We start from the raw sequence: 14,966 nt of genomic DNA, 5'->3' as shown, positions 1-14,966 counted from the left end.
CACGGAAAACGAATGTTAGTGGCTTATGGTCGGTCAGCACGTGGAATACGCTACCTTCCAGTTGGTGGCGAAAATGGCGAATTCTGAGGTAGACGGCGAGAAGTTCACGGTCGAATGTGCTGTAGCGAGTTTCGGCAGGCTTTAGTTTCTGGGAGAAGAAGGCTAGCGGGCACCACGAGTTTTGCTGGAACTGCTGAAGGACAGCACCAATGGCGTTGGAGGAAGCATCGGTGATCAGCCGCATTGGTGCATTGGGTAAGGGATGCACGAGCATTGTTGCGTTGGCCAGAGCATTCTCAGCTTCCTCAAATGTTGCGTCAGCTGGACTTGTCCACTCAAAAGGGGCTGACAGTGCTTTAGTTGACTTGAGCATATCGGTCAGCGGTAGGACAATACGAGCCACATTAGGTATAAAGCGACGGTGAAAGTTCAGCAGTCCTAGGAACTCGCGCAGCTTTTGAAGAGAAGTTGGACGAGGAAAATCGCGCAGCGCTTGAACTTTGCCGTCCAGGGGCTGGACTCCTTCAGGTGTGACGAGGTGGCCAAGAAATTCGATGCTGTTGACACCAAAAACACACTTTGCTGTGTTAATGGTCAAGCCGTGTTCCTGGAGTCGTGTAAAAAGCAATCGCAGATGATCGGCATGCTGTTCAGGTGAAGAGCTAGCCACAAGTAAGTCATCGAGGTAGGCGACGACGAAGCGTAGGCCGTGGGTCACCTCACTGATGAATCTTTGGAACGTTTGGGCTGCGTTCCTCAACCCGAAAGGCATGCGGATGTACTCAAAGAGGCCAAAAGGTGTCGCAATGGCAGTTTTTGGTATGTCAGATGGCTCAACAGGAATGTGGTGGTAAGCTTTGACCAAGTCGATCTTGCTGAATATGGTCGTACCAGCTAGTGTGGCGGCGAAGTCGTGAATATGGGGAAGTGGATACCGATCAGGGAGAGTGCGCGCGTTCAGGGCACGATAGTCACCACAGGGGCGCCAGTCACCTGGGTCAGGCTTCGGAACCATGTGCAGGGCGGATGACCAGCTGCTTGACGATGGGTGAATGATGCCAAGTTGCAGCATATGTTCAAATTCCCTGCGTGCTGTGGAAAGGCGGTCACCCGCGAGGCGTCGTGGTTTGCTGAACACGGGAGGTCCGGTTGTGATGATGTGGTGCGTGACTATGTGTCGCACCGGTAGTTCTAAGTTGTTGGGCTTTGTAAGTTCAGGAAAATCAAACAGAATTGAGCCAAACGAGCGTGCTTGTAAGTTCGGAGCCCTTTGCACAGGGCTCGACTCAGGTGCAAGGATTGCCTGCACAGACAAACTGGTCGTACAGTCCACAAGGCGACGTGAGCGGATGTCCACGTTCAGGCCGAAGTTGTTAAGAAAGTCCACTCCAAGTATAGCGAAGCGCACATCAGCGACGATGAATATCCCTCTAAATGTGCGGCGCAGTCCTAAGTCGATGGTGAGCGAACGCTGTCCAAATGTGGCGATTGTGGAACTATTTACAGCTTGTAACGACACAGTTTTTTCAGAGCGTTGTCGATCTTGACGTGAGGCAGGGATAACGCTCACCTGAGCGCCAGTGTCGACCAGAAAACGATGTCCCGTTATTTTGTCTGATACGTATAGCAGGCGGCTGCGTTTCGCTGTGGGGTCAAGCGAGTCACTCGCCGCCATTAGCGACTCGCGTTCGTGTTTTCCTGCCAGCCACAAGGCTCTCGACACTTCCTAGCGTTGGTGCCGAAACGGACATGATACCAGCAGTAGCCGTCACCATTGCTTCTAGTGCGGGAACGAGAACGTGAGCTGCCGTGAAAGCGACCACGGGTCGAAGTCCGCATCGCGGCGATGGAGGGAGCGAGCTGCTCTATTTTTTTTTTCGAGTCGTTCGATGCGAGAGTGCCGCGTTTGGGTATCTGGTGCCACGGCAGTCGCTGCCGCAACCGTGGGGCCAGCGCGGGAGTATTCTGCAACGCGATCTGCGAGCTCGGCTAGCTTCTACAACGGCATGTCGCCTGCAGCAGCTAGGACAGGAACAAGGTTTTGTGGCAGACGCTGCAGAAACAACTCACGAAGTAGAGGACTCTCGGAATCTTGCATGCTGTCGCCGAGTAGCTGGCGCATTCGGTGCAACAGCTGAGATGGTCGTCGGTCTCCCAGCTTCTTCGTGTTGAGAAGTTGCTGCAAGCGGCTGCATTCCGAAACCGTTTTGCGCGTCAGAACAATGGTCTTGAAATGGTCGTATGGTAGCGTTGCGTGTGGAAGGCTCAGCACGTCGTCGAATTCGTCCCCAACTTCAGATGGTAGTGTAGAGACGACATGACGGTACTTCGCGCGCTGTGCAGTGATGCGGCGCAAATCGAAGAGCGCTTCCACTTGAGTAAACCATACTGCCGGATTCTTCGGCCAAAATGGCGGGAGACGCAACTGGACGTTTGAGACTGCTTCCATGTCGATGGCGAGGGAATAGTTCTCGTTGCTCATCGTTGACTGCGGTTGCTGTTGAGTACCGTCGCCCGCCGACGTGGGACTTGTGTTTGTAGCCATCACGTACGTACGTCCGGGTCACCAAGCTATAGTGGTCGCGATATACGACGCCTATAGAACGCCGCCTGTATACGAGCGGCGGGACACACGTCAGCACACAACGAACGCAGAGATGCAATCTGTGTTTATTTCGCGCGTCTTGCGCAACGCTGTGTTGGCGCTGCAATCGGGAGCGCGCTTATGGCGCGCCCCTACACTACCACAAGGGGGTACAGCTGTAAATATGGCGATTAATGCTTCACACTTGCACTGCCTTGTTTCAACTCTCGACACTTTTCAACAAAATGCCGATGATGGACCAGGTTGCACCTGAAACGGGAAGAGTCAAAACTCACCTCCACGTTCTGATCCACGAGCTGATCGTCATCGCTGGCTGGAAGTGATCCCAGAAAACTGTGAAGCCGGATGGACCACTCTCGGCCACTGGACCCCCCCCTGGCACAGCCCGTACGCTTCTCCTTCCTGGAAATGGACAGTATTCTATGCAGTCTCAGCGAGAGCAAAAATCTTAATGTTGCTCCAAAACAAACATTTTATTTAACTGCTTTAAGCTACACCAGTAGAGATATAACCATGACACTGAAGGAACATGGAAGTGATAAACTGTAAATAGCATTTTTATGGCTTCCACCTAACATTGCACCAAACAATTCTATAAACTTGGTCCGTATACTACTTGTATTAATATTTTGCACAGTCGTGACTTATAAGCTAGCCAGCAGTTTGTTTGCATGCCTAGTACATTACAAATTTCTCGCTTTGTGCAAGTGGCACCAAAATGCCTCCCAGCATTCTTAAGGGACCCTGACAATTCAATGCAACAACTACAGAAGCACTGCCCATCTAAATATTATTCATTCTTTTTATATCAACTCTCGATGACTTGACATGATTAGCCATGCACAGCAAGTGGATGACATTTATATTACTGGATGCAACGGCAAGAATGTCAGGATTTCTCACAATTTTTCATAAATGCCAGTGAAATTTTGGAAGAGTCACGTAAAGTTGTAAAGCAGCATGAGGTAGAGTTACACTGCAAGGATTTTGTAAGTTGTTTAGTAGTAGCCGAGATAGTAGCAAAGAAATATTGCAAGGCAGTGGCGTGACAGGGCAAGCTACCCTTCCACAAGTTCAATGATCCTTCTTTCCTATCTCTTATAAAATCTGGCATAAAAAGGTAAATTACTCCGATTTTCCAGGGACTCTGAATGAAAATTCTTGGTCGAGCTAGAAGAATTAATTCTTGCTCCAAGATGGCCAAACCATGACCTTGACCTATTACATTGTAAGGAAAAACAATTATGTACACGTAGCGCAATAAAAATTTAATGCAATTTAATTAAACTTAAAGATAGGACAGTGATTGGTGCCCCCCTCTAAGAAAATACGATACCGGCCGTCAATGAAGCATAATGTAAAGTATCATTTGTAAGCAGTAGTCAGCCACTGATAATGCAAGTACAAGTCACAAATTAAAGTGCAATTCGGGCAATTTAACTGGATTTTGCTACGTGATGTTCACTACCACTGCCTCCTCTCACCAGTGTGTCGGCTCTGCCTTTGGGAGTGCACTAGTACCTCTATTGAATGTTGCTTAAATTAAGCATGTGGAGTATACATAGCTGCTATGGCTAAAATTCAGGTTTGATTGAGCTCAAATTTCACACAAGGTAGCTTTTTGCATTGTATAGTGTTGTAGCACAATTCGGTGACTACTACTAGCTGCTTTGTCAGAAATACCATAGTCACCAGAATGTAGGCCCCCACTTTTGTTTGAAAGATAATAAAAGTAAACGGTAAGGTTTGGCCCCAACCATTAATTAAGCCCAAACAGTACGAGAGCGATTTTGTGCGCCATCGCACGAACAGATAGTGTCGCTCGGAAGTGCTATGAGCGACTAGCCAATAGCGCGAAGCCGGAACATGCATGCGGTATGACAGTCTCGTCGCATGCATGCGGTATGACTTATAAGCGACGAGCGAACACGACAGCCATCTCCATCGCGTCGCTTGTCGCGCGCAAGATCGCGTGAATGCGGTTTATACTTTACACATTGTGAACTCCAGAAATGTCAACACTACGTGATGGAAAAACATGTTTCCACATTTATCAGCGACGCAAAGAAAAGTTTAAATGTCTGCAACAATGAAGATCATGCAGGTGACGGCAAGGGAGACTGCAAACGTTCGAGGCGTCGCTCAAAACAAGTTCAGATACTAGTCTACTTCGACATGCCTTTAACATGCCTGCTTTGCTTTAATAGTAAAGTGGATGGTGGCAGCACGAGATGAAATTCCGGCTGCAGAATGCGAGTATTCTGAAAGTGCAGCACCTTCAATGCACTCAAAGGAAGTGAGGACAGTGCACTGTGGGAAGACATCATAAAAAATGCCAGCGTTAACTAAACCCTTTTATATGACTGGCGCATGCGTCACATCATGCAGCGTGCCTGCACACCAGTTTCCATTACGTTAAGGACGGAGAAGTGAAACGGGCGAATAACAGTCGAAATTACCACTGCCTTTCCTGTCACACTTCTTTCTGCTTGCACTTCTCACCGTTCTTCCCTCGACAAACATCAAACATTGCATTTGCCCTCATGACATCACTGCATTGATGTCTCATAAGGTACGTTCGATTCGCCTGCACCGCCTGAACCAGTTCACGAGGTACTGCACCCTGCCATTCGTTTCAGCGGTGCAGCAATGGCGCCCGCTGAACCACGCCGTTTGTTTCAAAAGGTGCAGGGCTGGTTCATGATTTTGCTGCACCCACTCCACTGTCGGTGCTGCCTTGGTGCAGGCGTACAGGTGCACGGCAGCAGCACTGCAGATGGCACAGCACATGGGCGCGAGCGCCGTTAAAACCCCGCTTATGCACGTCTGATGTATCTACGCAAGTGTGGTGTGTATTTACACCCCACAATTCGATCATATCTGCAGTTCAGGACCTCTCAAACTTACGCACTCCATGCACATTAGTCGGACATAACATAACGCCTGCACCGCCTGTGCACCTTGGCATTTGTTTCGAGTGTCGCGCTGTGCCTGCACCACAGAAATCGAGCTGCACAATTTCTGAACTTCTCGTGAACCACCGTGAACTGGTTCACAGTGGTGCAGGCAAATCGAACGAACCTATAGTGTGCAAGCTTGTGGTTAATGTAGTGCATAAGTAAACATTGCATGAGATTACACGTTGCATAGAATGACGATAAAGACAATTGTATGCATCACATTTAGTGTCCATAGCATGTTATTAACTTCTTTATATAGATCCAATGTGCGACGGTGTGGTGCATCTGCATAATTTATTATACAGTTGATTTTTGTTCATTCAACCCTTGTGGGACTACAATGATGATGATGATATAAACTTTAATTTTCGAGACGGTGTTCCCGAGCGTTTGAGCTGTGGATCACTCTAGGTGGGAGGGTCCCTCATTCCAGGAATCCTCTGGCCGCGATAGCATCCCGGGCTCTGGCGACAAGACGTCGTTGTTCGTCCAGGGCCGGGGTGGAGATCTTGGCCTCCCACGTCTCGGCGAGGAGGTTCACGTCTTCAGACGTTGTATGTTTAGTAACGGCGTCTTCGGGGCGCCACGGGCACTCTAGTAGCAAATGCGCCAGAGTGTCTGGCACGGCGCAGATCGGGCAGTTGTATGTGTGTAGTGTCGGGTGGATGCGATGCATAAGGATCCCATGTGTGTACGTATTGCTCTGCAGTCTTCCGAATGCGGTGCTTTCCTCTTTCGTCAGTTTTGGATGAGGTGGCGGGTACACCCTGCGTCCCAATCGGTAGTGTTGGAGGATGGCTTTATACGTGGGGGGTATTGTCTCCGTTTCCGTTGCGTCACCAGGCGGTCGGGGGTCTCGCGAGGCGTCGAAAGAGGCCCGGTTGACGTGGTCGCGGGCCGCGGCGTGTGCCGCTTCGTTTCCCTCGAGCCCCTCGTGCCCTGGTACCCACGTGACGCAGGTGTAAGGGAGCGGAGTGCTTCTTTTCTGCAGAATTTTGACTGCTTCCACTGATATTCGGCCTCTCGTGTAATTGCGCACTGCGGATTGGGAGTCCGTGAAGACTGCGACCGCGTTCGTGCTCGTGGTGGTGGCGAGGGCGATCGCCGCTTCTTCCGCTGTCTCCGAGTTCCGCACCCTGACTGTGGCGGATGCCAGTTCTTGGCCTCTCGAGTCAACCACACTCAGGGCGTAAGCGGTTTTTCCCGGGTATTTGGACGCATCTACGTAGCGAGCATCTGGATCGTGCTTGTGGCGTCTTCGGATGGCGTCGACTCGAGCGAGCCGGCGTCCCCGATGATGCTCGGGATGCATGTTGCGCGGTAGTTTGCCGATGCTCAGGGATTCTCTTAAGCATGGCGGTATCTTGACCTTGCGGTCCGCGTCGGAGATGTAGCGTTCTGCGTAGCCGAGGCGCGCAAGGACCGATCTGCCCGTCGGCGTGAGCTTCAGCCTCTCGAGTTGGTTGGTTTTCTGGGCTTCCACCAGCTCTTGCCAGGTGTTATGAGCACCCATTTTAAGAAGTCGGGTGGTAGATGCCACAGGTGGTAGACCCATGGCGAGCTTCGTAGCTTTGCGGATGATGACATTGAGCTTGTCGACTTCGCAATTCTTGAGAGCCAGGTACGGGGTTGCGTACGTTATTCTGCTTGTCAGTAGAGCTTGAACGACTCTCAGGGTGTCTTGCTCCTTGAGACCACTGCGTCGATTAGCTACTCTCCTTACGAGGTGTGTGAGTTGGGATATTGTGCGTTGGAGCCGTGGGAGCGTGGCGACTCCTGATCCATCTCGGTGGAGGTGCAAGCCGAGTACTCGAAGCGAGGCGACCTTCGGTATTTGGATCCCGTTGAGCGTGACGCATGGGTCTGGAGCTTCGTAGGTGGGAGGTCTACCCCTCGTGCGTGCCTTGAGTACGAGTAGCTCCGATTTCTCAGGTGCGCAGTGGAGGCCGCAGCTATCAAGGTAGTGCTCGATAACATCAACCGCTTCTTGAAGGCAACGTTCTTGCTCTCCGGTGCTCGTTCCTCGCGTCCAGAGCGTGATGTCGTCCGCGTAGAAGGCGTGACGCAGGCCTGGGATGTTTTCGAGAAGCCGGGGGAGCTTGAGGAGTGCCACGTTGAATAGGAGGGGCGACACGACGGAGCCTTGCGGCGTTCCCCTGTTCGGCAGCTTGAATTCCTTACTGCGTAAGTTGGATATCCCCACCGTGGCCGTCCGGCCGGTGAGGAAGTTACGGACATAGCCGTAGGTCTTTGAACCGCAGGCGGTCTCCTCGAGGTTTTGTAGTATCGCTTTGTGGCTGACATTGTCAAATGCGCCCTTCACGTCGATGGCAAGGACGCACGACTTGTTATTCTTGCTGAGGTGGTCAATGAGGTCATCCTTTAGGAGAAGAAAGACGTCTTGCGTAGAAAGAAGCTGGCGGAAGCCGAACATAGTGTCTGGATAGTGCCCATTGTCTTCGAGGTGCGATGTGAGCCGGTCATGGACCATATGCTCAAACAGCTTACCAACGCACGAAGTGAGAGAGATTGGTCTCAGGTTCTCGAGAGCTGTGGGCTTGTTGGGCTTTGGTATCATGAGCACTTCCGAGTGCTTCCACGCGGCCGGCAGCTCTCCTTTGTCCCAGCACTCGTTGTAATACCGGAGGAGAGCCGTCAAGGCCTGTTGGGGCAGCTGTCGTAGGTGCTTGTTCACTATTCTGTCCTTGCCTGGGCTCGTGTTTCTCGTGAGCTTGGAGATGGCTGCTTGGAGCTCTGCTGGTGTGAAGGGCCGGTCCAAGTCAGCGTTGGGTCTGCCTTCATATTCTTTGAGTGGCGGGGTTGTCGCTGGTTGGGAGGGACCGCGGAGCTTGTTGCATAGTTCGTGAAGTAGGTCTTCCTCCGAGCCGTCGTAGTTGTGTGCTAATCGACGGATGTGTTGCCGTTGCTGCGTCTTGGTGGGACCTTTGTCGAGGAGAGCGCGCAGCAGGTGCCACGTTTTCTTGGTACTGAGCGTGCCCTGAAGCTTATCGCAGAAGGCGCGCCAGTTGTGTCTCGCTAGCTGTTCAGCATACTCCTGCGACTGTTCTGTCAATAGGGCGATTCTTTTCTTGAGTTGCGTGTTGAGTTTCTGCCTCTTCCATCTCTTGAGTAGGGCCCTTCTGGCCTCCCAGAGGTGGAGTAGGTGAGTGTCTATGGCGGGGTGATCGTCATCAAGTTGGATGATTTTTGTGAACCGTTCGGCGGTATCCAGGATCTGTTTGAGCCAGGCGTCGATGTCCGATATGGTAGTTTGATCGTCGAGCTCGGTTCTGAAGCCATTCCATTCCGTTATTCTTGCCGTGCCAGTCCTGGCCGGTCGACGTGCGTGCTCGATGTCGAGTTGGACGATGTGGTGGTCACTACCAAGAGTGTCTGGGAGACAGGTCCAGATCGCGTTCTTCACATCCCGCGTAAAGGTAAGGTCGGGGTTGGTGTCTCTTGAGACGCTGTTTCCGACTCTCGTAGCCTGGAGCGAATCGTTCCACAACGTGAGGCCGTGTTGCTGAGCGGCGTCGTGGACTCTCGCGCCTTTCTTCGTAGTGGTGGCATAGCCCCAGGCCGTGTGCGGGGCGTTAAAGTCCCCTACGACTACGAGCCGGTGTCCTCTTGTGCGTTTTTGGAGTTCGCGGATGAAGTGATCGTAGTCCGCGAGCTGGTCTCGCGGTGGGCTGTATACGTTAGCCACGTAGAGGCTTTGATGCGACTTGCGGTCGGGTATGATTTCCGCTATAGTGTTCTCAATCGTGGTGTCTTCTATCCTGTGTTCTTGGGCCGTAATTGTCTTCTTGAGAAGTATGGCGGTTCTTGTGGTTATGGTGAGGGTGTTGTATCCTGGAAGCCTAACTTTTTTGGTGTTGGTCTCTTGGAGGGCGATGATGTCTGGTTGATTTGTCTTTAGATATTCTTGTAGATTTGCTAAGCGGGTTCTGTAGGATCTACAGTTCCAGTGCCAGATGCGGAAAGTCGATTGCGAAATGGGAGTTTTGCAGTTAGAGTTTGCCATCCACAGGAGCCCCAGGTGCGTTAACGTGCTCCCGTTCAAGAGAGTTCGAACGGGAAGGCGTCTTGCTGTGTGGCCGTCGTTTCTTCCTTCCGTGCCCTTCCTCAAGTTCCGCGTGGCTCATGTAGTTGTTCTTGACATGGGCTATGAAATTAGTGAGCTGGGATTTCATCTCATTGATTTGGGCTGTATGTGTGTCCATGGTGTGGCTGAGTGTCGTGAACTTGTTGCCGATTTGAGTATGAATTGGCTGCAATTTCGCTTGTAAGATTGCTTCGAGCTTGGACTCAACTATCACTGTGAGCTTCGATTCAATTAGAGCCTCGAGTTTCGTTTCGATGACGTGTACAATCTTCTCCTCCACGACAGCTTCAACTTCTTGTTTCGTGAGGTTCTTGGTTCAAGATTCTTTAATTATCCTAAAGGTTCAATTAATAAACGGCAGCAAAATAAAAGAATTCAAATATATTTTTATTGCTTGGAGTACCCTGTATTGTCTTTGTTTTTTGCTCTTGAAGCGCGACTCGACTAACATGAGGGGAACAGCGCCGACATGTTTAAACGCTGGCTCAGCTTGACACGACACCAAACAAGCAGCAACGAATTGCTTACTGGGTGGAACGAGAGTCGGCCACTCAAAAGATAAAATAAATTTATGCAAAACAGCTTCACAACTAGGGAAGCCAGTAGCATCTACTGCTAAATTCCTTGTGTTTTCAATGTTATAGTAGCCTCTGAGCAGCTAAGGCGGCACCGGTGCAGGTCAGTAGGGATCGAATAACCCGAAGTGGCACGATATTGAGTTCGAGCAAAATGAGTTTTCTTCTGTATGGTTTCTCGACAAGACTTTTCAGCGAGTTTGAATTAACTGAGGTTCAATTAACGTAAGTCAACTGTAGAATAACCTCTGTAGTAAAATATACTGTGGAGGTTACTGTATATAGAGTACAGACTTTGCTTAGTAAATACTACAGTCGAACCTCGTTGATACAATTCTGCGTAATACATTTTTCATGATATTACGTTTTTTTTTATTTTCCCGATAATACAATGTGGTTGGATAATACAGTATAGACCACTTATAACGTAACCGCTTATAGTGCAGGACCGGATATAAGACGGTCTTTTCAGACTCCCGTTAATTTTCCCATAGCACTATGTATACGCGTATCGCTTATGTAGTGCAGTTGCAGGACACGATATACCGGTTACAGTGCGGCTGCCTGAATCAAACCAGAATGAAAGGATAGGCATGCCAGAACATGCACAACGCAGGGTTTCCGTGTTTGTGCAACAATGTGCACAGCTGCTGTGATGCCTCAACTTGAGCAGCCATGGGCAACAAGTGGTTGGGATCCTTATTACTGGATGCATTGGCAAGAAAACGGTACAAGAGGTAAACTGTGCGTGGCGACAGCTTTCGGATCACCAAAGCAGTTGCAATGAGACAACATCTTGTGGCAACATCTGGCATAGTAGAGCTAAACATGAATTACAAAAGATGGGGAAAAGAAAGAAAGAAAGAAAACAGGAAAAGGGGACTGAATAGCAGTACACTATAAAATTAACAATTATCATGGATATTAACGTAAATGTTTACCTGTCACTGGAAATGAACGGCTACCACGACAATTCAATGAAATCTGGGGAATTAAATGACCATGCCCATTTGATCACAGCAACATGAAGAAAATGAACAATGAAGCCGAATGAAGCATAGGTGGTATTAGTTGCTAGGGTTAATTGAAATGTAGAAAATGTCACGGAAAAGCAAGCGCACGAAAAGTCAACTTTGCGCAGATGGAAGCGAAACTCACATTTCCCACATTACGCGTGTGATGCTTTTTAAGAAGCTATGGCAGCCGTGCCCCTGTAAATTTTCTCCATTTCAACATAACAATCGATGTCTCCTATACTTTCTCGGGCCTTATCGTCCGTTTTCTTCGCATGGTTGTAACTAGAAAAAAGATTGAGCACCTTGTATTCTCTGTACCCATTTGGTGGGTGCGATTAGGCACAACAGAAATTGAGACCTTCCACGACAATTTTCTCTACCGATAAGACACACCATGCTAATGCCAAGATGGAAACCACAGAAGTTGATCTGCCAGCAGACTACAACATATTACAAATGAATCCCATACAGTTTCTTTTGAAGAAAAAAACTATTCAACAGAGCAGTTGACATCCAGTTCAAGTGGTCAAAACTGGGTTAACCTGGGTTGATTAGACAAAGGAGTTGCACTACCAACAGGAAACAACCAGCTCGCAGCTCATTGGCAGATGAATTTCAATTGCCACTTCTTTTGAAACTTTGTAAGCTGGAACAATAATAGAGCAAATGGGCTCTGTCAAAGTGGTGACTCATTTCATTAAACACCCCCCGTTCAACCAAATGCAACCTTGCCTCGCGTGTCTCTTGAAAAAGATAGACATGAAATTTTAAACTATTCATTCTTTTACGTTAAAAGTATGTCCTAGACCTCTAAGAAAAAGTTAGTTAGTTAGTTATGTAGGGTTTAATGGCGCTTCTCGGCCTTTTGGCTAAGATCAAAGTGTAGCTCTAAGAAAAAGTAGTGACGAGCCTCAGAGTATGTTATGGTATGAAAAACATTATTGAGGTCCTGCAGAGCGTGTCTCGGCCTCACAGTGCCATAAATAAATTTAATATATTAGCTTACCTACAACAAATTTCGGTTACACTTCCCAGGAGGATGCTGTGCTGCGACACCATGACACAGCATGTGGTCACGTGAGAGCAGGACGTTGCTACGTTGAGACACTTGCTCCGGCTCACTTGGTCGCCTCGTATGCTGCAACTCGTTGCGAGGGCTGCTGTAGCAGCATAGCAGACGAATGAGCGAGCTGGAGCGAGTGCCAAAACATTGCAATGTTCTGCTCCCATGTGACCACAATAGGAACAAAACCGGAACAGGCAGTAGAAAACCTACCATATTAAATTATTTACTGCATTCTGAGTCTTGACAGTATTTCCCCTGGTGTTCGGAGGTATGGAACTTTCAATTAAAGAGAGAAGAAACTAGAAATTCTTGTGTCAGTGCCCCTTTAAGTGAAGGTCAAAGTCCTATAAATCTAAGAAAATACACCGGCTAGTTTTGCAGCAGCCTGTACTTTGAACTATAACACCTGTTCTTGTACGACTAAGCTTGGTTTGAGTACCAAGAAGGTGAATGCATCATGACGGCGGAATACACCGATTCATTGCGTTCCGCAAACAATGCAGCCGCAACAGGCAAGCAGAACCAGAAGAAATGCCAGCAGCACTCTAGGTAATTTTTGTGCGGGCAACATCGCACCTAGCTTCACTGCTATGCAACCTCAGCAAAATTCGTTGTTTGATGATGTCGCGATACTGTTCGTGACAGCAGGTCCAGCATTCCGAAACAAAACGTCAGTATCAAAGTAAAATTTCGAATTTTCCCCAATGTTCATACTTCCCAAGTGTCAAGATTCAGTGGGCAAAAAAAAAAAAAAAATGTGGTAGGGTTCTTACAACTTCAGATATGCATCAGTACTCTTTTGAAAGGTCACTATAGGAATATAAGGTAAAAAAAGATTGGATGGTGAGGCTTCTGTAATAACAAATTTGTCTTTCGCAGCCAGACCAGACACTTTGTAAGTGAGAAAATGATGAAGATTGGAGTGGCACCACCTAATTTGGAATATGGTACCTCTTGGGCGACGTTCGCACTGGCTGATTCACAAAGAGTACTAGAAAGGGAGGCCATGTGAGGATTACGTCAACTCTTCCGTCTTAGCGCTAGCGATTAAAGTTGAGAAGCAGCAGCAGGACCTACGGAGCAATTTCCTACACATCACAGTGATACATTGGCACACACAAGATGGCGATAGGTTTGTAGACGAATAGTCTTGATCTAACCAAGCTTAATATTTCCCTTTAGTGTCCCTTTAACATCTTGCAAAACAAGAACACACAGATGCATGCCACACTTACCAATAACGTTTCTTCAGTCTGTTTATCTTGACTAGCACTTGGTTAGCCGTATAGAGCGCTTCCCCAGGTGAAAGACCAGCATTGAGCTTTGCCGCCATTTCCTCGTAAAGGGACGTGTTCTCCGTGTTGGAGTTCAGTTTTGGGTAGTAATCTTCCCAAATGCGTATCAGACTGCTCGTCACAGCATTGGGCCAACTGACACGGTTGCACGAAGACGGTCCTGCTGGGCACCAGTCCAAAGCTGTAGGGGCCACCATTCTGTATGTTAGCGGCGGCAAACTGTGATCTGTGCGAACTCTTGCAAGTGCCACACACTGGTCTCATCTCGCCTCAATTGAGTTGGATTTGCGTTTGCCTAGTCACGGTCACAGCTTTTTTTCATGGGTGCTGCCATATTGCACAGGCAGAACCGCCATCTATGGGCAGTCGGCATGCTAGCTTGGGCGAGCGCTCAGTGTTGTATGCCAGGTAGAGGCTCAGCAGCAGTTTCTGGCAGTTGTTTTTGCCCTCACGCGGTCTATTTACTATGACCAGGCGTCTTCCAAGGGGAAACTGGTTACGTGAGACAAACTGAATGGATTTAAGTCGGCATGGCCGGAGTTTCCACTGGCGTTGAGACGGACGGAGCACCCAGCATGATGTGTGTGTGTGCTTTTGAGCTTACAATCAGCCTCGGCAATCAGTTGTGTATTACTGAAAATTTGTTTCACGAAAGTGACCTTATTGTGGCATTCTCACCGAAATTCTCAGCTGCGATTTAGCAACAATGAGTAGTTATGAAACATGACTATCCCGATGGCTTGGAATAAGTTGAGCTGTTTACTTTGACAACAGTTCAAATTGTTATCTGTAGATACATTGCAGAACTGTACTTTTCTTGCCCGACGAAATTTCTGCCCACAACAAAAAGAGATTGGGTTAATAATAAGAACATACTGTACAGTGTGAATCACACTTGTCTAGTGGTCAAGCGACCAGCCTGGATTAAAGATGCTGGATTACAGATCCGTTTGTTCTATGTAGCGCATGGTACAAGCATTTGGCATGACCATGTGAGGTCTTATTAAGTCATTAGCCAGTGTCTTTTTTTTTTCATTTCAGTGAAAAAAAAGGGGGCAATCTCGCTTTTTTTTTCTCGCGTTTCTCACGAAAGCTAGCAGCATGCGTTTTCCTCCTCACCCAATGAAAAGGTCTATACAAAGAACACATAATACACGCACAGTAAAGCCCCGTAATCTTTTAACGCACAACACCTGGTTAGCATTGTTAGCATACATTCAAGACAAACGAAAATGTCATAGCTTGAATGGGGTTGAAGCATCAACAGCAACAACAAATATCCGACTGCAAAACATACTAGCTTGACCAGTACGGCCGTTAATGCGGAAAACTGAATAAAATGGC

At 48.6% G+C, this 14,966-nt stretch overlaps 1 protein-coding gene across 4 annotated transcripts in view; it reads right to left on the bottom strand.

Moving 5' to 3' along the window:
- Positions 1–14,966, bottom strand: part of LOC119453829 (uncharacterized) — a 51,274-nt gene that overhangs the window by 18,219 nt on the left and 18,089 nt on the right. For all 4 annotated transcript variants that reach the window (XM_037715873.2, XM_037715874.2, XM_049668563.1 and 1 more), the window contains exons 5-6: positions 13,563–13,803; positions 2,881–3,007 (exon numbers count right to left, since the gene is read on the bottom strand). In XM_037715873.2, coding sequence (XP_037571801.1) covers positions 2,881–3,007; positions 13,563–13,803 — 368 coding nt within the window. The remainder of the gene's footprint in view (positions 1–2,880; positions 3,008–13,562; positions 13,804–14,966) is intronic.

The sequence above is a fragment of the Dermacentor silvarum genome, chromosome 5 (genome assembly GCF_013339745.2).
Source record: "Dermacentor silvarum isolate Dsil-2018 chromosome 5, BIME_Dsil_1.4, whole genome shotgun sequence".
In the NCBI taxonomy this organism is placed as follows: Eukaryota; Metazoa; Arthropoda; class Arachnida; order Ixodida; family Ixodidae; genus Dermacentor; species Dermacentor silvarum.
This window is presented reverse-complemented; position numbering and strand designations above follow the sequence as displayed.